The 23698-nt window shown below is 39.1% G+C and overlaps 1 protein-coding gene across 9 annotated transcripts in view; it reads right to left on the bottom strand.

The window, feature by feature from the left end:
- The window catches only part of unm_hu7910 (un-named hu7910), a 210608-nt gene that overhangs the window by 45717 nt on the left and 141193 nt on the right, over positions 1 to 23698 (bottom strand). For 8 of the 9 annotated variants that reach the window (XM_073041733.1, XM_073041782.1, XM_073041724.1 and 5 more), the window contains 4 exons: positions 23648 to 23692; positions 20633 to 20704; positions 20270 to 20305; positions 2538 to 2576 (listed from right to left, as the gene is read on the bottom strand). In XM_073041733.1, coding sequence (XP_072897834.1) covers positions 2538 to 2576; positions 20270 to 20305; positions 20633 to 20704; positions 23648 to 23692 — 192 coding nt within the window. Of the gene's footprint in view, positions 1 to 2537; positions 2577 to 4441; positions 5711 to 20269; positions 20306 to 20632; positions 20705 to 23647; positions 23693 to 23698 lie in introns of those variants that run through there. The other variant, XM_073041792.1, reaches the window with a different exon arrangement.

The following is a 23698-nucleotide window of genomic DNA, read 5'->3' as shown; positions in this document are numbered from 1 at the left end:
GTAACAGCAAAAAAAATGTGTTCTGTTCTTTAAAAACATTCAGGGACATGAAGAAATCCCATTTACCTTTCCATCCCTAAAAATCATACTCATCAACCTCAGCTTCCAAAAATGTTCAGAGACTTTGCTTTATTATGTTTTTAGGAAGCGATTCCCCAAGACCATGAGCCTCAGAGAGAAAAAAAATGCCACTCTTATCTTAAATGGGCAGACTGTTTATTTTTAAGCAGTAGCTCGCTGTTCTAGGCACCCATAGATGTGAACTTCTATGAAAATTTTAGCAAGAAAAGGAGGTGAAGTATGATTAAGAAATTCCACAGCTTGAGGATCTAGACAGCTAAAGAAATCATATTCAGAAAAGAGTGAAAGGAAGGTTGCACCCAATGGTCAGGAAGGCTGAAGTGAATACAGGAGCAGGGTCAAGGGACTGTAGGATCTACACCCATTCTCCTACTTCTTATACTTCTCTATACCTCAACGAATCTGATACTCATTTAAGGAAAGAAGCAGTAGAGGGATTAAAAATGTAGCACAAATATAGTTGTGTTACAGGTAAAGATGTGAAAACTAAATGACAAAGTGGCACCATGCAAGTGAAAGAGTGAAGTTAAGGATGGTGGTTAAGGTAACAGTGAACAAAAGGAGAGGCGATTCTGCTCTGTGCCTGCTAATATAATGAACTGATGAGTGAGGCTTTAGGCTTATTCCGGGCTGCTCTAGGGTTCGGATCTGAGGACTCAATTTTGGTTCAGAATGCTGTTGTTTGCATGATTTGTATTTTTTTTTCTTTCTCTTGCTCATCGAGGGTTGGTCTTCTATTTTTACTTCAATTATTTTTTTCTTTAATTGGGTTCTTTCGGGTTTCTTGCTTTGTGGCTGCCTGTGAGCAAGCAAATTGAGGTCGTATAATTAATACATTCTTTGATAATAAATGGATCTTGAACCTTGAAATTATGAATGCAATTAGGCTAGATCTCTTCTCGTTGAGCTGGGTCATGCAAGTGATTCTGGAAGAGAATAATCTGAACAATTGTCAAGTGTTGCGGAGAGTTTGATGAGAATTTAGTGATAATACACCAATTTAACAGTCAAGGAGAATGTTGATAGACCTCTATAAATTTTTAGCATACCTCATTTATATGGTAATGTGTTCACGTAATGCAATAAAATTGACACCTTATGCTCAATTCTCCATATAGTAATGCATTCTTGTTGCAAAATTACATTCATAAATGTATAATGGTATATCTAGTGTCTAAAGCATTCATTGTTCTCTTAACAGCAAATAGTTCTCTGAATAAAAGTTGTTGGAGACATGTAGCCCATGGCAATCTTCTCAAATAGAGTAATGAAAACCCCACATTGATTTTCACTCTCTAAAATAAATGATAATGCTATCTTATACATCTAACCCAAAATGGGCATCAGTTATGTATTAATTTATAGTGCCATCTAGTGTAAAATGATTTCAAGCTTTTGTCACATAACCCCAAAGTACACGTTTTCCTTTTCAATCAAATTAAGTTTTCCACCACAACAATGTTACAAATGTGAGACCGTCATTGCACAGGTGTGGCAGGATATTTGCAAATAAATAAAATTGCAATAGAATTTTTTCCCCCCACTGCAGTTTAAAGCAACGGATCTAGTTATTTAATCTCTGTATGTACAAGCTGCAAGAGGGAAATAGGCCATTTGCAACATGAGAAGTGTCTACCTAAAGTACAAATACCAGGAATAAATTCAATTTTCTTCCAATTCCATGTAAGGGTTCTTCCTTTCCCTTTTCTCAAAATCTCTTACATTTATCACTATATCTACGGGCCCTCATTTATTATTATTATAGATCATCTACAACATGGAACTGCCAGCTTCTAACTACATCACACCATTATCAAAAATTGCCCTGTAATCTGGGATGTTAACTCAAAACTAAAGCCTATTTAAAATGCTTTGCTGAGAATCAGTTGAATTGAACTATCCTATTTGTTGTTTTAAGCAATTAGTTGCTTGTACATTAAGCAGTTAAAATAAGCATTTAATAAGACTAGCTAAGAAACTTTATTTCAGAAGATAATTAATTGAAATCAACCGGCACAAGAACCTTTTAAAGTGTTTAATAGAGACTCCACCGATCGTGCAACGTGGCAGGCTCCATTCAGAAACACGTCTTAACTGGCTTTGGATTACAGATTGCATTTCAACATTACTTTTTTAAAATTTCAGCAAGAATGAATGGAATTGTCTAAAGATTCTATGATAAAATGCAGAGAGGAGCAAGAAGCAGATGTATCTCAGTAAAGCCCGAATGAGTCTTAGCTCATTTTATTCATCATTTCCTACCAATGCTCATATTTACTTGGTTAAGATGTATTGACCTGTCACTTGCCCTACCTCATCAAATTCAATTGTCAAAACTTTAGCGAATTACTTGATTTATCTGTATATCAATAAGATGTACTCTACATTTTGAATACATTGTGCAATTTCCCATTCAATTGCTTCTACAGTTAGGAATCACATAACACATAGCTTACCTTTCTCTTCCTTCTTCACTTCAGAGTCAGATCTTTTTTCTGGAAGATTACAAAAATTATTTCATTGATTAAGGGAAATGACTACAATGCATCACTAATACAGATTGTTGTATAAAGTTCTTTTCCTCAAATTTGCAAAAAACAATCAAGGTAGCAAACTGTATTTCAAGTACCACCTCCAAGAGATTAAGTGACAAATGCTATGTAAGACACTAGATTAACACCATTATTTTTTTGGCGTGTCGCACCAGTCAGCCATTCTTGTCTGGCGCGTGGTGTCAGGATTGGTCTCCTTTCGGATTAACTGGGTCACAATATGAACGTTCCTGACTCGAACCTTGTTTTTTTTTTATGAGGCCGAGTGGCTAGCTCGACGCTCAACCCGGCACGGATGTAAAGCGTGATCGGGGGTGGCATGACTTGGAATTCAAACTCAGGAGCTTTCGCTCTGGAGCCTGGCGCTGATGCCATTGTGCCACCAGCCGGCCATTATACAAAGCAGGCATCTGCCCCACATGGGTATACATGTGCACTAGAAACATAGTCATGGACCACAGGAACAGGACCAGCCTACTTTATCAGTACCTAATACCAAGCGCCCATTTGGAAATGTTTTTACCCATATTCCTATCAACTGTCCTTAAATTTTATCACTCACTTATACACTAAGATCAATCTAAAGTGGCCAAGTAACCTACCAACTTGCACATCTTTTGGGATGCAGAAAGAAACTGAAGTACCCAGTGTAAGCCCATAAGATCACAAGAGAGAACATGCAAACTCCACAGGTCAAGATTGATTCCAATCCTTAAAGCTGTGAGGCAGAAATTCTACTAGCTGCACTACTGTAACTAAGTTGCACAGTAGATATTTATTAGTCAAAATGAAGCAAGGATATGTATCGAAGTTTTGTATATAGTAGAACTTACTGAACAGATCTTGCTTTTCCATTTCTAAAAAGGGGAGCAAAGGTTCGGAGCAGGAGTCCGGGTGGTACAGGTTTTCTATATACACATTTTCTGTCTCATCCTCAACACCCAATTAATACCAGAACAGGGTTACCATGACAAGGGAAACATCAAACAAAAACCAGTTGCTTGAATGGATGCTTCACTTTGCAATTTGAGTCCCGATTGATTAAATAACACACACCTTGTCAGCATAATAAATCAACTATAGAATCAGCTGTCTAAATCTGACATTTTAGCATAAGATTTGCCTTTTCAACAATTTGTCAGCAATGTTATTTCCCAAAACACACTATAAAAAAATGCTACCTTGTATGCACAGCTTTGTGGAAAACAGATTACGGGACTCTGTTTCTGTAAGCAAGAGGTTCACAAACTTATTTTTGTGGACCACTTCATGGGAAGATTTCCTCCCCCCTTCCCTGTTCATATTTAATCCCCATCATGATTTCTAGCTGCTGCCCAATTTATATCTTACTATCTTCACCCATCCTAATCATTAGAAACCCTTGGCTTGTGTACAGAAGCTGCATGCAGCATTGAAGCCAATTTTCCATTCTAGTTGCAGTAATAAACAAACTACTACAGGAACTCAGCAGGTCAAGCAGCATCCATAGAGGCAAAGGGATGGTCAGTGTTTCAGCTCAAGTCCTTACATGATGATTTGCATCATGGTTTGTAATGCAGGGCCTTAACCCAAAGCATCAACTCTTCCCTTTACCTTCACAGATGCTGCTTGATCTGCTGAGTTCCTCAGGCAATTTGTTCTTTTGCTCCTGATTTCAGCATCTGCAGTCTTGTATTTCCATTCCTCATTTTTTTTCAGAATAGTATAACATTAAAATACACACATCTTTTGTGTTTTGGTTATACTTAAGTCAGAGCATAACTACATTAATTGTACCTACATAAAAAAACTACAATGACTCACAGATGTAATTCTAGAACATTTTATTTTTCAAAAGTGACATATCCAAAAAAACTTTACATTGAATAGATTTGCACCTAAACTTTATGCAACACACTAAAATTACATCAATTGCAAATGCAAAGTATTTCTTAATGCTAGCAAGATTTTTGGCAACAATTTAGAATTGCTAGCTTAAAGTTAGTTAGTGCCCATGTAAACTTTTGACTATCAAGTCATTTGTAAGAGAACCAATCTCCTAGACCAAAATGAAAATACAATAGAACATGAAAAGCAACCTTTGCTAATGATGCAGATTAGCAATATTTTGCATTTATTTTTTTAACTAACCCATCTCCTTAACAAATATCGTACCCTTTCTATGGCTTTATAAGTTTAATACAATTTCTTTAATTAAAAATAAGTACCATGTATTCTGCTTTGTCCATTTTCTGACACAAGGCCATCCAAAAGGCATATACAGAAATGGCAACATCACAGCTGGTAAATTTTATTGCTAAACCTGAATTATACTTCTGATGTGAAATTTAATATAGTCAAAAAAGATCCATATCTTACTAAAAAGTGTTATAGTTGAAATTTCCCTGCCATTTGCAACCACTTTTACAAAAAAAGATGTCAGTCTGATTAAATACTCTTCACATTGAGGTTCTGCAAGGATCACATTGTCCTTTCGTACAATAGCTATAGAAAGCACTCAAGGGGAATGTGCCCTCAAATATTTAAAAAAGCTTTTTCCAATCATTTCCAACCAAAAGTTAAGACCTCGTCTGTGGCATTTTGTTCCAATGATTTTTTTGCTTTAAATTTGCTGCATATGCTCATTGCAGTCCACTCTATCAGTTTATTGAAATTATTCACATTTATAGACTGCTCTTTCATTTAAGTGAATATATTATATTTATGTAACAATTCCACATTAATATAAAGAGCAGACTTTGTTTGAGACCATACAGAAAGACTGACTGGTACAATTCTCACTCCCATCATTCATATCACACGATCGAGTTGATACAGTCAAAATATTTGCAATACAAAATTTGTAAAAGCACACCACTACTAAAAAGTGTTAATTTCTAAAAAAACACACACATCAACATAAAAAATATTATACTGAGTGAAAAATATTCCATATATCCTTAGTGTATTCCATCACATTATCTTCCAGAGATCTCACTCTTATAGTGGCTGTTTTAAGAACAAAAATAAAATTAAGTGGAATGTAGAGTGGCCTGGTCCAAATGACTTTTTTGAGGTCTTTGTGATGAGTTAAAGATCTGCAAAACAACACAAATTTTTAATTAAAAGTCCTGACAGTCAATAGTAGAATTGGCTGATAATCATAATTCATCTGCACCTTTAGGTAATTCTTCATTTTGTTGTGAATTCTGCAAACTGCTTTGTAGTTTCAAATTCTCACTGATCAAATTCACTTCTTTTATGCTATAAATAAAACTTCATCTGAAACACCAAGTACTGCTCAAGTTTGCAGATAACTGCTCCAAAAATGCCACATTTTCAGGTAGATTTGCGTTATTTAAAATAAGTGTGTGATTCTTCTATTCAACTAAATCCAATATCAGAAGCAAGTAATTTAAAAGGGAATTCCCCTCAGGCTGCAAGCTGCTGTGCCAGGATCTTGGAACACACACAATGAAATGAAGATCTTAGCCCTGCATAGCATGGAGATGGAATAAAGAACCAAGGCAACATGCAATATCAGCCTCAACAAGCTCAACAGTGGTCCCTAGTTACTCAGCTTGTTACCATTTAGATTATGAAGGCTGAGAAGAGCTGTATGGTCAAGGAAAGAGGGTACACTGCAATTTCCACCGCATCCAATTTGAAACGAAAATACTGGAGGCTTGGAAAATTGCAAATACCATTCCACTGTTTAAGAAGGGAAGGAGGGAAAATACAGGAAATTATAGGCCAAATTGCCTGACTTCAGTGAACTGACTCTCAAGAATGCAGGTAGCTGCAGCAGCCATCACTGGAGCAGACTTGCGTCCAGATCATAGCACTCAGCTCAGGCCCAAGAGCGATAAATGAACCGATGTTTGCCCATTGCTGGAGCAGACTTGGGGCTAGATTGGAGATGCGGGCCTCAGTTCAGAGAATGCAAAATAAGCCGACGTTTGGCCATTCCTGGAGTGGACTTGGAAATGGGTCAAAGAGGTGGGACCTGGACCCGAGATTGAAAAACAAACCGATGTTTGGCCATTGCTAGAGCAGACTTGGGGCCTGATCGAAGCAGCTGGGGCCTGGGCCTAAGACTGAAAAACAAATGTTTGGCTGATTTGAATGCTGAGCCAAGTGAAAAAGATGAAGGCGTCAAGGCCAAGGGCGAAGGACGAACTGCTGTTCACCTCACTTCTTTGTGAGGTTTACACAACTCAATGCTGAACTGGTTCCGTGGCTATGGTCTGCAGCCATCAGGCTCCTGGACCGGCTTCACTTGTCTCCGTGGTAATGGACTCACTTTCAGGGAGTCTGCGGTTCATGTACTGTGTGTATTGGTTTACTTCTTTATTGTTTGCATGATTTGTTCTTTGTTTTTGCACATTGGGTGTTTGATGATCTTTGCTCTGTGGATTTTTTAATGGATTCTATCGTGCTACTTTGTTTTGTGTCTGCCTGTAAGGAGATGAATCTCAAGGTTGTACATAATCTAAATACTTTGATAATAAATATACTTTGAACTTTGACTTCAGTGGCTGGTTAGAGGCTTCGGGGTACCTGTAGGCACAGGATAAAATAGGCCAAAGTCAACATGTTTTCCTTAAGGGGAAATCTTGCCCTGACAGATTGGTTGGAATTCTTTGAGAAAGTAACAGGCAGGATAAACAAAAGAGAGTCAGTGGATGTTGTTTACTTGGATTTTCAGCAGGTCTGTGATTTGGATGGATGATGGAATTGTTGGCTTTGTGGCCAGCTTTGCGGACAATGCAAAGATAAGTGGAGGGGCAGGTAGTGTTGAGGAAGCAGGGAGTTGCAGGAGGACTGGACAGATTAAGAGGAAAGGCAAAGGATTGTAGGGAAATGTATGATCACTCACTTTGGTAGAAGGAATAGAGGTGCTACCCATCTTCTAAATGGAAGCAAATTCAGAAATTGAGGTGCAAAGGGACTTAGCTGTCCTAGGGCACAAACCCCAAAGGATATCTTGAAAGTCAAGTCATTAGAAAGGCAGGCAAATGCAATGTTATAATCCATTTCAAGAGGATTAGAATATATAAGCAAGAATGTGCAGGCATTAGAGAAGGTCTAGAGGAGGTACACAAGAATGATTCCAGGAATGAAAGGGTTAACGTGTGAAGAGTATTTGATGGTTCTGGGCCTGACTTGTTGGAGCTTAGAAGATTGAGGAAGGTTATCATTGAAACCTATTGAATATTAATAGACCTAGATAAAGTGGACGTGGACAGGATGTTTCCAAAAGTAGGATAGTCTAGGACCAGAAGACACAGCCTCAGAATATGACAAAATCCTTTTAGGACATGAGGGTATTTCTTTAGCCAGAGTATGGTGAATCTGTGGAACTCATTGCCACATTTGGCTGTGGAGGTTAAGTAATTGGGTATATTTAATGTGGAGGTTAATAGGTTCTGGATTAGTCAGGGCCATCAAACATTATGGAGAGAAGGCAGGAGAATGGGGTTGAGAGGATAGTAAATCAGCCATATATGTGCACAAGACATGTGCGCAGTACAGTACAAAATGCAATGAAAAGTAAATCGATGTGATTATGCACTAACCCCTCCTTTGTACCCATTATTATTCTTTTGCTCAATATCTATACACTACTCATTTGACCAGATGATGAAATAGTGCTAAATTTATATACAGGATAGTTACAACCATCATAGAACCAAATACTCAGAATTTATTACATGTCAGACATACCTCAAATTAAATATTCAGGTTGAATCTATTTTCTTTGGCTCCAGTCACTAATTCACTCCCCCAGCCATTGACTTCATCTCTCCATGCCACTATCCATCACTGAACTATATTCTTCATAGACTTGGTATTATATCTGATTCTGACTAGAGTCTTAGACCACATATCTATAAATGCCACCCGACCTCTGATGAAAGGTTCTGGCCTGAAGATTTAATAGTTTTCTTTAAGAATTGCTTAACCATCTTGTACATTTTTATCCAGATTTCTAGCATTAGTTGCATTTTGATTTTCCACCCTATCACAATTCAACTGCTGAAACCCTTTTCCATTTCTCTTTTTTTTTTCCTTTAAGGCTTTTTAGCAAGGTCATTGATAAATTCCTGCATGATGGCAGAGTGAATACCGAGGAAGACTATCAAAGCTTGCAGCAGGATCTGTACCAGCTGGAAAAATGGCAGATAGAATTCAACGCAGCCAAGTGTGAGATGTTGCACTTTTGGAGGACCAACCAGCGTAGGTCTTACATGGTGAGTGGTAGGACACTGAGGAGTGCAGAAGGAGGATTTGGAATACAGGTCCATAATTCCTTAAAAGTTTCATCACAGGTAGATAGGGTCATAAAGAAAGTTTTTGGCTAATTGGTCTTCATAAATCAATGTATTGAGTACAGGAGATGGGATGTTATGTTGAAATTATATAAGATATTGGTGAGACCTAATATGGAATATTGTGGGCAATTTTGGTCACATATGAAAAGATGTAAATAAGATAGAAAGAATGCAGAGAAAAGTTACAAGGATGTTACCAGGACTTGAGGACCTGAGTTATAGGAAAGGTTGTATAGATTAGGTCTTTATTCCCTACAATGTAGAAGATTCACGGGAGATTTGATAGATGTCTACATAATTATAATGGGTATAGATAGTGTAAATGCAAGCAGGCTTTTTTAACTGAAGTTGGGTGAGACGACAACTAGAGGGCATGGGTTAAGGGTGAAAAGTGAAATATTTAAGGGGAGCATAAGGGAGAACTTCTTCACTCAGAGTGTGGTGAGAGTATGGAATGAGTTGTCAGCGCAACTGGTAGATGCTGGGTGGATTTCAATTTTTAAGAGAAATTTGGATAGGTACTTGGATGAGAGGGGTATGGAGGGTTGTGTTCTGGGTGCTGGTCAATGGGAGTAAGCAGATTAATGGTTCAGCACAGACTAGATGGGCAGAAATGCCTGTTTCTGTGCTGAAGAGTTCTATAACTCTATGAAATGATAGAGATAAGGACTGTGAAATCCACAGAGCAATGTGAAAACAAGGAGCAGAATTCAAAAATTGGAGTGTTGTATAATTGGAAACTAGTGTTGCTCAGCAAGCATGTAGATAGGTCAATGCTTAGTAGGAGCCAGTACACAGGCGTAGTTGGGAGGATGCAATTTCATAGAGCCAGAAAGGAATATACTAAAAACTTAATGTGTAAGATTTGCCCTTTACTTCTTCATTTCCATTGTCCAGAGCCCCAAGCAGAAATTTACCTGTACAAAAAAAATAGTTGAGGTATATAACCTTACTCATGTTAGTTCTACTCTACCTTCAACTAGACTGAAAACAGGATCAGAAGAATAAAACATGTAGTTTCCCCATGTGAAGATCTAAAATCAACCAATGGGACAAAGGAAAACAAACGTTAAACAGATTGAATACTGCAATTGAGAACACAGCTTACTGCAACAGTGAATAGCACACTAACACACGATTCCACAATAACATTTATATAGTAACAGTCTAACATCTCCTCCTCAATGACAGTCAACATCAGCACACCTCAAGGTTGCATGCTTCGCTTATTCCTCTACTCTCACCCACTGATTGTGCGCCAGGCACAACTCAAACACCATCTATAAATTTGCCAATGACACAGACGTTGATAGCAGAATGTCAGACGGCGATGAGATGGCGTATAGGAGCAAGAGAGGTCAGCTGACTGAGTGGTGTCAGAACAACCACCTTGCACTCAACATCAGCAAGACCAAGAAACTGATTGTGGACATCAGGAAGGGGAAGTCGAGGGAGCTCACACCAGCCCTCATCAAGGAACTAGCAGTGGAAAGGGGAAGAACTTTCAAGTTCCTGGGTGATCTCTGAAGATCTATCTTGAACCCAACATATTAGTGCAATTACAAAGAAGTTACATCAGGAGTTATATTTCATTAGGAGTTTAAGGAGATTGGTCTGTCACCAAAGACTCTAGCAAAGATCTACAGATGTACGTTGTGCTGTGAAGAGCATTCTAACTAGTTGCAACACCATCTGGCATGGAGGGGGGTCACTGCACAGGATCAGAGAAAGCTGCATAAAGTTGCAAACTCAGCCAGCTCCATCACGGGCACTAGCCTGCACAGCATTGAGGACGTCTTCAAAAGACGATGACTCAGAAAGATGGCGTCCATCATTAAGGACCCCCATCATGCAGGAAATGCCGTCTTCGCATTGATACCATCAGGGAGGAGGTACAGGAGCCTGATGACACACACGTAACATTTTAGGAACAGCTTCTTCCCCACCGCCATCAGATTTCTGAATGGACAATGGATCGGCTCATGGACACTACCTCACTAGTTTTGCTCTTTTTTTTTCACCACTCATTTCACTTTAAAATTTTTAGATATATATTTGTTATTGTAATTTATAGCTTTTTTTATGTGTTGCCCTGTACTGCTGCCACAAAACAACAGATTTCACAACTTACGTCAGTGATAATAAACCTGATTTTGATCTATAATTTGCTTCCCCAAAATCGGCGTCAATTTACAAGATTCAATGTAGACAACTTCATAGTTAAAGAACAGAGTGCAATTATAAATGAGCTGCAAGAAACACTTACTAACATAAAAGTCAAAGAGAATGTATAATTATTCGTTTAAGAATTCCAATATATCCCCTCCCCCAGAGATTCATTTTCAATCCCAGAATGGGCTGTCTCCATTTATAATTTTTTGGAAACATCCTCCTTTAGTAAAACTTAAGTACAGTGTTAATGTAGAAAAACCTGCATGTAATACAGTATGTACAAAGTCTTAAGGAGTCATGCTAACTTGATAACAAACATTCCATTGTTACTGGAAGCAAAAAAAAGCTTTTTTCTGCAGAAGGCACCAAGTTGCATTTACTGATTGCTTCTGAGGAAGTGGCAGAGTCACCTTTTTGGAACAGGTAGAGAACATATGGAGAACATCTTCTCAGAATGTCTTCATGTAGGAAATTATCAGATTTTGGCAACTCAAAGAATGGCTATATGCCCAGGCCAAAATAATCTGTAAATTAAAGGTGATTTTGGAGATGTTGACATTTTCAGGTGTTAGTTAACTTTCCGTATGGCAGTGGTCACAAGGTTGAGAAGTCCTTTGCAAAGATGGGGAAAGGAGCAAACAGTAAATGTGTTCTTGTGCATCAAAGAGAGGTACAAAGGAAAACATCATTACAGCCCAAAGCTGAATGTTGGGCAGATCTAACTGCATATGGATATGGATATCATCCAGTTTGCTTCAGCCACCCTTTCTTTTGTATATCTGTAGAAGCTCGTGTTATTTAACAGTTTACTCAGATAAATCATTTTCTTATTCTCTCTTACCAACCCTGCCCCCCACTACATCCCATTGGCAATCTTTGATATATTTGGGCCTGTAAAATTGTCCTGAGGAATGCCTGAAGCTACTAGGCCTCCAAAAACCACAACAATAGCTAGTGGATAGTTTTCTTGCATGATGACCATGATCTTTAACTTCCCTGAAACTTCTAAATGCCAAACTAGTTAAATCATAAACATGAGGAAGTCTGCCAAAGTTCTTCCAGCATTTTGCGTGTGTAACTAGTTAAATGGTGCTTTGGTGCCAAATGTAGCCACATCGAACTCACTTCTGGAAACAAGTCCCTTAATAACCTTGGTCAAATCATATACTGAAGCCGAGAAGCTCTAGTAGACCCCAAATCGAGAATTACTGATCAAAGCAAACGGAACTTATTTTCTGCGATGGAGTGTTCCATCATGTTGCTAATGATCACAAGTTAGCTCTGAAGTGATAACCACCCAAATTAATCTGTGCAGTCATTTGTGGACAGGATATATAATTTTAATCCATATCTTCAAGTACTGTATCTTTCATGAAATTGATTGGAGGTGCAGTCAGATCTGGAGTACAAGTTTTCAACACCACTGCTGGGATGTTGCCACATCCCATAATGTTTGTCTAGTACTGTGCTCTATCCAACTGTTTGGTGGAGTGATTTGAATCAGATAAAGACCAAATCAGTGGCAGAGGTGGATCATCCCCTTGCCACTTCTGGCGAACACATGTGGCTCATCTTTTGCATCATCATCCTGATTTCATTACCATTTATGATCTGTACATTCAGCGTGCCTCTCCCTGCTATTTGGTATTTAATCATCAGCCATCATTTACGATTGGATGCAGCAAGAAGAACAGTATTCTTCAAGTATGTTGGCTGTGGCATTGCATACTTCTGTTCCACAGCATACTGTCAACTCCAGTCTCTTGTGTTGTAGCTTCACCAAGATGAAAATGCATTGCCAGATTATGCCAGGTGCTGTTCTGGACATTCTCTTTCACATTTCTCACTGAACTAGAAGAGTCCCAGCCTTGACAACAATGAGAGAGTAAGAGAAATTATGGGCCCAGAGGTCGAAGGCAATAAAAATGCTGCTGTTTGAGCCAAACCATCATGTTTGAGTCTCTCAGTTGATTGTTATGTCCAACTGAGAACGACATGAAAGACCGAGCAAGAAAGGGAATTTTTACGATAATTCTGCAGCATTTCAAAAGTACATTTAACAATGCTTTAAAATGTGCCACGTGCTGAAAGAAATAGCATTCAAACAAATTAAAATGCTCGTGAGCAAAAATTGACTGAAATATTCATTATATCTTAATTTAAGACAGTAATGTGAAGGAGGGTGGCAGAAACCATTGCTGTGTGGTCACTATGATTACAGACAAATCACACAACTCAAAGAATAATGCACTAAAAAAAGACAAATTTGGCTCATCAATGTTGTCAGCGATTTCTTAACACATAGCAATTTACAAATTACCATACAGCATCAATACTTTTATTCATTTTTGCATTAGGCTGCAGCTAACTTTAGCACTCCTGGTCAATTTCTGTCAGGCACAGTATATGGATGCCTACATTATGCAAATACAATGAAAAGCAGAAATATTTATTCTCAAGTGTAGATCAACCTATTAGCAAATCTTTTGATGCTCACAGTCCTGTAATTCTAATTCATGTACAAATGTTCTTCTTAGTTAATCATAGTATTTTCTTCCCAAGTTAAAAAACATACCGTATATATAAACTCAAAAAGTTTACATTTTCCTAAAGCTCACGAACATTAAATTTTCCGAACAGTGTGACATACGGATGGCTTGAGTGACAAAACTGCATACATCCAAACAAAAAGGTACATCATCATCAGCTACAAGTCTCCAAGCACTAAAGCACTGCAAATTGACACTAAACATTGGCAGTGTTAAACCTGTTGAAATTATAACTCAGTTAAAATCACAGTCTCAGAACAGCCACCAAGGATACACAGAAATGCCAAATTTCTGGCATACTACTGTTGTGTCTTCCACAGAGAAGACTGATGCAAAATACTTACTGAGATTGTCCACCATTTCTTTGAACCCCATTACTGCCTCTCCAGGGTTGAGGTAGTAGCTCCCCTTACTCCAATGTAATACCGATACATCTGATTTTTAACTTCTCCCTCTCAAACTACAGGGTGAATTCTATCATATTATGATTGCTGCCTCCTAGCATTTCTTTACCTTAAGATTCCTAATCAAATCTGGTTCATGACACAACACCCAATCCCGAATTGCCTCTTCCTTAGTGGGTTCAACCACAAGTTGCTCTAAACAGCCATCTGAAGGCATTCTACACACTCTTTCTCTTGGGATCCAGCCAACAACCTGATTTTCCCACTATTTGCATATTGAAATACCCCATGGCCAGTGGAACATTGCCTTTTTTACGTGCCTCTTCCATTGTAATTTGTATTCCACATTCTGGCTAGTGATTCAGATTTATTTATCACACGCATGTTGAAACATACAGTGAAATGCATTATTTGCATAACATCCAACACAGCCATAGATGTACTGAGGCAGCCCACAAGTATTGCCACACACAGCATGCTCAGCAGAACAACACAGAACACAACAAGCAACAAAATAACAAACAAGCCCCTTTCCTCTCTCCCACCGTCCCGCCTAGCCACAGACACGGATAATCCTCCAAATCCACGACAGGCCTCCTCTCTGACTGATCGGTCCTCATGCCTTCTGACTGCACAGATATATGATCCTGGAACAGCCCAATATCCACAGAAGTTCTTCGTCACCCATCTACATTGCTGACCTTTCTATCTTTTGGAAATTATATATATATATCCCTAGATGCTAAGCTCCCAGCTGTGATCTTTCAGCCATGACTGAGTGATGCCCTCAAAGTCATACTTGCCAATTTCTAACAGTGCTACAAGATCATCTACTTTGTATACTGCGTACTTTCAAGTATAACACCTTCAATCTTGTTTTCATCACCCTTTTCAATTATGTCTCCGTGTTACCTGAAGTTCAATTCTTATACCTTTCTAAGCTACTTGTCTTTTTTTTTTATTATTCTGGAGTCTTCCATACCCTTTCCTGCACTCGCCTTCCCTTTTATTTTATCCTTACTTTTCCAAGCTGCTGAACCCACCCCTCTGATATTTAATTTAAAGCCTTATCTACAGCCCTAGTAATATGATTCGCCAGGAGCCCGTCTCTTTGGGGCAGCTCCCTCCTTCCTCAATACTGGTGCCAATGTCACATGAATTCAGAACTGCACTGATCTTTGGCATGCATTTAGCTCTCTGATCTTATTAACTCTGTGCCAATTTGCACGTGCCTCAGGTAATAATCTAGAGATGACCAATTTTTTGATTCTACTTTTTAATTTAATCAGTAGCTGCTCAAATTCCCTCAGCAGATCTGTTAGACAAGCTCAAGGGCTAAGGCTCTTCCAGCACTACCTCATGGATCCCACTACCTGTAGTCACACCCTCTTGGCCCTAGCAACAGACCGAATTTGAAGTAGATCATCTATCGTGTGCGATTGCCTCCTGGAACACAGCATTCAGGTAACACTCTTCCCTCCCTGATGTATCACAGTGTTTGATGCTCAGATTCCAGGTCATCAACTTTGAGCCTGAGTTCCTCGAGCGACTAACACTGCTACCGATGTGGCCACCAGGAACCACAATGGGGTCCACCAGCTCCCACCTGATGCAGCTACAACATATCACGTGATCCTTTAACCCTATTATATTTAATTTGTTATAATTTAAAATCTTTTTTTAGTTACACAAAACTAATAGCATACTTGATAAAAAAAACCTGTTCTTACCTGCTACTCACCTGTGCCTCCTTGCCGAAGCCTCCCAAGTAAAGCCTCCGATCCTGCACAGGCCCACTCACACAACAAGAGCAATTACCTGACCCCATTCCTAACTCTCTTTCAGTACTGGGAATGGTGACTGGCAAGCTAGCCAATGTGCTGCTGAGTCCACAATAACTTCTTGACTATAGTAGTTAAGCTTTCAACCTGTTTTTAATTGTTCTCCCAAGTCTTTCTTTCCCTCTCTCTGTCCTTTTAAAATGCATCTTAGAACCATTCTCTCCGAACAATCTTTTGGTCATTTCTCCTCAATCTTTCTTTCTTGCCAAAAATGCTTTTATTGATTTTATCAATAAATCCCCCAAGAAATTAAGATGTATATTAATACAAATTGTTATTTTGATACCAGACATCCCAGCTCGGTTAAGAAAATGAAAGGCACTATGAACCTCTTCACTCATTAATTTTTCAGGTCACGAGGCCTTTCCAATTACAATATGTACCTTTTTTGTAAGTATGAAACACAAGACACAGTCTCCAAATTTCACTGAATATCACTGTCAATCATTAAGGAAAAATATTTAAAAAAAGATATCGCCCACTTATGTTCATAGTAAGTAGCAGTGGCTAAGGCACCATCATGGGTTTGACTATTAAGTATATTTCAGTTCTAATGTACAGAATGACACTAAACTTAAGGATAGTGAAGGAGACCAGAAATGCCTGCTCCCATCTTTCAGTGTAATGCAAATATCCACTCTTCAGATTTCTGAGACGCACAGCAGCTAGTCAATTCAATGCGTAGGATAGCAATTATAAAATGTACATAATTAGGATTAAAATTAAGGTGAGGACCTATAACGGTCAATACCCACAGTCACATTGTAATGAAATAACAGCAATTTAATAAAATTATCAAAAATTGTAAGATTATGAATTAAGCCTCAAAATGGAAGCCAAAGGACTGATGGATTGAAAGCTGGTCAATTTGCTTTTCAACTACATTTTTAATTTATTAATAATAAATCTATACAGTGGCACCAAAGCGTGAGAAAGAAATAGCCCCATTGCTCATATTACTGTATTTCCTCATGACTTAGAAGCTGGCCATTCAACCTATTGAGTCTTCACTGGCTCTTGGAGCAATCACGTCAATCCCACTTCTCATGTCTTTCCTGTAACCTATCCTCTCTTTTATGCCCAACTACTTCCTCAGTTCTCCAGTCACCGAACTACGCAAAAGACCACTAACCTACTAATTAATACTCGAAATTAAAAATCTAAAAACTGCATTTATTCAAATATCATAAACCGGTCAAATGCATGACAGAGAGAAAGCAAATGAGAAACCATTTGAGATTAAATGGATGAATATTGATAAAAGGAAGGAACATTGGGTTAAGGAAAGAAAGAAAAATGCATGAGATATAACAAGTAGAAGAGATTTCTTACTCAAGAAATCGTGTTTTTTCGAATTATACAATAGGGTTTAGGATCCAAACCTAGTTTGCTGAAACAGGCTGGAACATCATGGAGAGACCAAGTAACTCTGTGATTATAAAAATATAAATGGGATAGATACATGCCTTCTGTGAAGTTGCACATCTATAGTCAAAAATATCCATAAAATATTGCACAGGAACCAGCTAATTGCTGACAATAGACAATAGACAGTAGGTGCAGGAACTGCTGAACATCAAACGACTTTCCTGAGAGCAGTCCTCAACAAAAGGGCTGTCAAAAAACATGCAATAAAGACATCATGCTAGATTCATTGAAAGACAATCTGGTCAAGTAACACAGTACTTGCCTGAATTGTGTTTCTTTTTTGATGAAGACGTTTATCAGTTACGGGGCAAGGATAACTGAATAAGCTGATTCTATAACTTTTCCTCAGCAAATTGAATTACACTTGTAGTCAAGGCACGACTGCGCAAGTGCGTGGACGTCAGTCAGCTAGAACAGCGAGAAGAGTTTAAATAGAAGACAGCTTTAGAAAACGGGTGCCAGAGGAGTGGGCGATGCCGTGTAGAGGGAGTCAGAATAGGAGGGCTAAGGCAATAATGGGTCGAGGTGAGGTCAGCTACTTGAGGAATAGAAACAGGAAGTATGTGTGTGAGGCCACTATTCTGTACTGGGTGTCAGATGTGGGAAGTCCGGAGACTCCCAGTGTCGAGCCATAGCTCCTTAGGGACCGCGTTTGGGAATTGGAGATGCAGCTCGATGACCTTCGTCTGGTCAGGGAGAGTGAGGAGGTGATAGATAGGAGCTATAGGCAGGTAGTCACACTGGGGCTTTGAGGGACAAATAAGTGGGTAACAGTCAGGAGAGAGAAGGGCAAGAGTCAGATACTAGACAGTACCCCTGTGGCTGTTCCCCTTAATCCTGATTGAATTTTCTGAGGATGTGACTAAACGCATTGATGAAGGTAGAGCAGTAGATGTAGTGTATATGGATTTCAGCAAGGCATTTGATAAGGTACCGTGGGATTGAGCTTAGGAGCTGAAAGGTAATGTTGCAGCTGTATAGGACCCTGGTCAGGCCCCACTTGGAGTATTGTGCTCAGTTCTGGTCGCCTCACTACAGGAAGGATGTGGAAACCTTTTGCAGAGGAGATTTACAAGGACATTGCCTGGATTGGGGAGTATGCCTTATGAGAATAGGTTAAGTGAACTTGGCCTTTTCTCCTTGGAGCGACAGAGGATGAGAGATGACCTAATAGAGGTGTATAAGATGATGAGAGGCATTGACCGTGTGGATAGTCAGAGGCTTTTTCCTAGGGCTGAAGTGGCTAACATGAGAGGGCACAGTTTTAAGGTGCTTGGAGGTAGGTACAGAGGAGATATCAGGGGTAAGTTTTTTTTTTTTTTTACGCAGAGAGTGGTGAGTACGTGGAATGGGCTGCCGGCGAAGGCGGTGGAGGCAGAAACAATAGGGTATTTTAAGAGACTCCTGGATAAGTACATGGAGCTTAGAAAAATAGAGGGCTATGGGTCACCCTAGGTAATTTCTAAAGTAAGTACATGTTCGGCACAGCATTGTGGGCTGAAGGCCTGTATTGTGCTGTAGGTTTTCTATGTTCTATGTTCAAAAATTCAGGATCTGTTAACTAAGCTACTTGCAAAGAAATTAATCTGCTGCCACTATTACCATAGCTACCATCCTATTAAAGATCCAATATTCGGCACTTGATAGTGATTCTGACCTTTCTTAAATGTTAGAAAACAAATGACAACATCATCTTCCCTATTCACTTGCACTGCTGTGCTTTTGTCATCAGCAAGCTCGTGTATGACACATCGCTTCCTCATTTACTCCATTAGCACAAATAGTGACTAGTCTAAAGTCCAGGACCTAACCCTGTGGAAAGAGTCTGTCAATCTAAAAATGACTGATTTGTTTATCCTTTAATTCTTCCTTTCCCTATCCTGCCTTTTCCCCCAACCTCATGAACTAGTCTTTAATTATGTTCAACAATTTATGCTGCTCCTTATCAAACGTCTTTGAATGGCTGGATCCACAGCAACCACCAGATTTTCTTTTTAAAAAATGTACTCTGTTAGAGACGCAGCATCAAAAAGTAGATCTGGCAAACATGATTTTCATACCGTAAAACCACGTTGCTTCAAATTAACCTTGTTAGGATTTACTATGTACCTTTGGTGTTTGCAATGATGGATTCAACAGTTTGTCGACAGCGGATATCAGGCTAACCGCTCAGTCATTTTACCTTTCCTATTTTGTAAACTGTAATGTTATACTTGCTTCCTTTCCACCTGCTACCCCTGTATTAAAAAGGGCATATCTGAAGACCACTTGTAGCAATAATTATCTCTGCAACCACAATGATGTGCAGTTGATCTAAAAGGATAATGAATATCTGCCAGTGATATTAAAGATGGGAGTTGGAGAGAATAAAAGCCTTAAAAAGTATGAGAATTATTGTGCATAAAGATTTGTTAATACAGTATAGTTTGAACCATACATCAACAAAACAAAATACAGTTGACTTGGAAGGACCAATTATTTACTAAGTGGTTATGTCTATATACAACTCAGTGAGCAGTACTCTTGTTCAAGTCAAAAGATAATGAATTCACTTCTACCCCAGATTCTTACAAGAATGTCACTTCAACAAACAACTACGATTGTTTCTCTAGATTGTCTCTGCTCTCTTTTGGATAGAATTTAAAATGAGGCATTTCTGCTCCAAAGTGGATGTAAAAGATCCAAAGCACTATCTTGAAGAACAGGAGTGAAGCTCTCCTTGACATCCTGGCCCCCCAAAAAAAGGTAACAAATAATGACTTGTGGGTGCTTACCCTCTACAAATTGGTTTCTACATCCCATACATTTCAACATAAAAACTACTTCATTGACTGTATTATTATGAGATGACACAAGGCAGCAAAAGACATTGCCCAAGTACAGAACTTTTTCCCCCTCCCCCACCCACAAAAAGCAGTTCTTGCTTACCTGGTTCATCTATAATTGTTTCCTCTTTTGCCTCGCCTAATTAAAAAAAAGAAGCACATATATATAAACTGTCAAGTGCATAAACAGGTATAAACAAAAACTCAGTTGTAACACTGGTGCGTAAATCAGATTTCAAGAACAGAGCATCCACGAGACAGAACCTGATAGTTATGCTGTTAAATTAGGTTTGTGTAGAATTATAGATGCAATCTGGGAAATCAAATTTAACAGAACAGATGTCAAAGATGACTCCCAATACCTTGAATCTAAGCAAAGAGCATGATGATATAAAGGATGCTTTAGGCAAAAAAAAACATTGGTAGAAAAATAGCTGGTGAAATTGCAATCAGATTCCTGACTAACCTGTTATTTCCAGATGGTCAGACTCTAAGGATTCACTCACTTCTTGGTGATCTTCTGAGTAATTCACATGTTCTGCAGTGACAAAAAAAACAAAGAAAGCAATCAATCATTTTAAACAGAGTCTGTGATTTCAATCTTGTAACTGGAATCATCATCCTGCCTCAGTGTTGCCACTTAATGTAAATGATGGCCTTTAAACCAAAGCTCAGGCGCTACACAGAAAGAGCAGGATAACTCAGTGGTATTGCGCCACAGAGTGGTTCGAAATAGATCTGCATTTAACAACATTTACATACTTTCTCTTTTTTTAGATAGACTCAAATTACGGTGATTAAACCCGATTCTGTCAACATTTTTTGTTAAATTTTGTTTTCAGGATCTAGGATTTACTGTAAAGCTCGCATTTATTGAGAAATTGGTGGCTGGCCAGCTGCCTTCTCGAAATGCAGACTTTTAGTGAAGGTAGTCCCACAGTGCAGCCGGGTAAGTTCCGGAATACAGAATCAATGATGAAAGACTAGTGATACAATTTCAAATCACAGAAGAACGAAAAGGTGATGATGTGCTTATACACCCTTGCTGCTGCCTGGGGTTACTGGTTTGGAAGTGGCCTCAGTGTGCAAATTGAACAGTGCAGCACAGTAGCATATCCTTCAGCTCTTGACAGCTGTGCCAAAACCAATGGCAAATTAAACTAAATCTCTTCTGCCTGCACATGATCCATATTCCCCCTTCCCCTATCTGAAAGTTTATTAAATGCCACTATCTTATCTCTTGCACTAGACGTGGCATCCCATTCCAGGCTACTGTCCTGCACATCTCCCTTAAATTTTCCTTCTCTCACCTCAAATGCATGTCTTCTAGTATTTGACATTTCTATCCTAGAAAATAAATTGGCCATCCTTCCCTATTCACGCCTCTCAGAATTGTATTGCCGTTAAAAGTCCTGCCATTAACGATATATTTCCCTTACAATTGATCTCCCAATGTACAGCACCACACCTGGCCAGGATGGAACTCCACCTGCCGTTTCTCCATTCATATCTACAGCTGATCTCTATGCTGCTCTGTCCTCGACAACCTTTTCACTATCCACACATTTACCAATCTTTGTATCATCTGCAAACCATCCAACTACACTCTCATCTGTTACGAACCCCGTAACTGGGTCACTTACCAGCAAAGATAGAGAGGTCCGTTGAAGGCTGATGGTACTATTTTTAACAGTATTTATTAGTAAAAATACACAAAAATAATATCAATGCAAACATACAGATAATATATGTCGTCAATACTAAATCTAAAAGTGCGGGTATAATAATAATCAATAAGAAATAAGCTCTATCGTTGTCTAGGGGATAATGTATTGTCCGATGGAAATATAAAAGTCACTCAGTTCATTCAGGCTGCAGCCTTTTGGTTGTCGCTGTGTTGCACTTTGTTGGAGAGAGAGAGAAATAGGAATAGAATGGGAACAGGTACCGCTACGGGTTTTCCAACCTTTATGATTTCGATCCTTCAGGAGTCCTGTTGGTGTAGCCGTTCACTTGTGGCCTCTCCTTTAGCTAAAGCCGTTCTTCCGTGGTGAGGCCGCCAATCCCAGGCAAAGGGAAAGGACGCACGCGAGCCCCCCACCGGCTGTCGCTATTAAACGCTGTCACGGGATTTCTAGCGTTTCTCCTGGTGCGTCTAAAGGGGTTGTTCCCCAGACCCTCTTTTATCCTTACTCACGGGGTCTCAGATGTCAATCAGGTTGGGATGATGCAATCCCTCAATCAGCCCACTCTGGTTGTCCCCTGAGGGCTTCACTGAATAGTACAGTACTCAATACACAATTCCGTCTCCAAGAGACAATGGCCGTTATCAGTGGTTCCGTTCCGCTGAGGCCAGGACATATTCCAAACCTTGTGTATTCTGCGTGTCCCCCACTCATTTCCTGGGTCCCAGACCCTAATTAATAGCGATCTTGCGATTCTCAAAAAGGAGGGGGCGACTTTGTACCCTTCGGCCCCTCAGAGTTGTGGCACATTCGTAACACATCCAAGTTATTTATATATAACCACAAAAACAGAGATCTCGGTAATGATCCCTAAAGAACACCACTGATCAACATCCTCCAGCCAGAATACCATTACCCTCTATCTTCTATAGGTAAGGCAATTCTGAATCCAAACTACCAAATCACCATGGATCCCATGTATCTTAACCTTTTGGATCAGCATACCATGAAGGAGGGGCCTTGCCAAATGAAAGTAACTGCGGTGAAAATTGGAGATGGTGTACACTGCAGCCGGTGTGCACCAGGGATAAAAGGAAGGAATGTTCAGTCAAGTGGGTTGCTTTATTCTGAATGTGGTTAAGTGGTTGACAGCTATTGGAGTTGTATAAATCCAGTCAAGTCAAAGAGTCAGACTGCAGGGCTCCAGGTGTGAGGAAGCTTAGAAGAGCAGGATATACATTCCACCAACCTGCTGTTCTACCATGGTATTTATGTGGCTGATCCAGTTGAGATTCTGATCATTAATAACCAGCAGGATATTGAAGGTGAAGAAATTACGAACAAAACAAATAATCTGAGTGCAGACGAGCAAACTCTGGGTTATGCAAACATTTTTGCCCGCAAGAGTAAATTGAAAACAATAATCTTCTGCAAAGTGCTTAATAAATGAAAGTATTAAAATGAAAGTGCCATGCTTTATTTTAGAAGTTTAACACATATGATATGAAGCTATCAAATGTCAGCAATCAAAATTATGAAAAAAACTGAATCTCACGTTTGCCTCTAGATTTCTTGAACTAATAATGGATTAGCAATCCTGACTCATTGTTGCATGGTTAAAAATAGTAAGAAGAAACACAAATGACAAAATTATAACATGGGTATCGCAATTACTAATCAAATATATAAAAAAGTCAACTGCATTAATTTTCATATTGAGTTAAGAAACAATTGAATAAACATAACCTAGAAGAACCACACACTGCTGTATTTCAGATTGAAATGAAAACCCATACCTTCTTCAGCTAGATGCTCTTTTGGCGCCTCTGGAGTATCATCCTCTGTGA

Source organism: Hemitrygon akajei, chromosome 1 (assembly GCF_048418815.1).
Source record: "Hemitrygon akajei chromosome 1, sHemAka1.3, whole genome shotgun sequence".
In the NCBI taxonomy this organism is placed as follows: domain Eukaryota; kingdom Metazoa; phylum Chordata; class Chondrichthyes; order Myliobatiformes; family Dasyatidae; genus Hemitrygon; species Hemitrygon akajei.
This window is presented reverse-complemented; position numbering and strand designations above follow the sequence as displayed.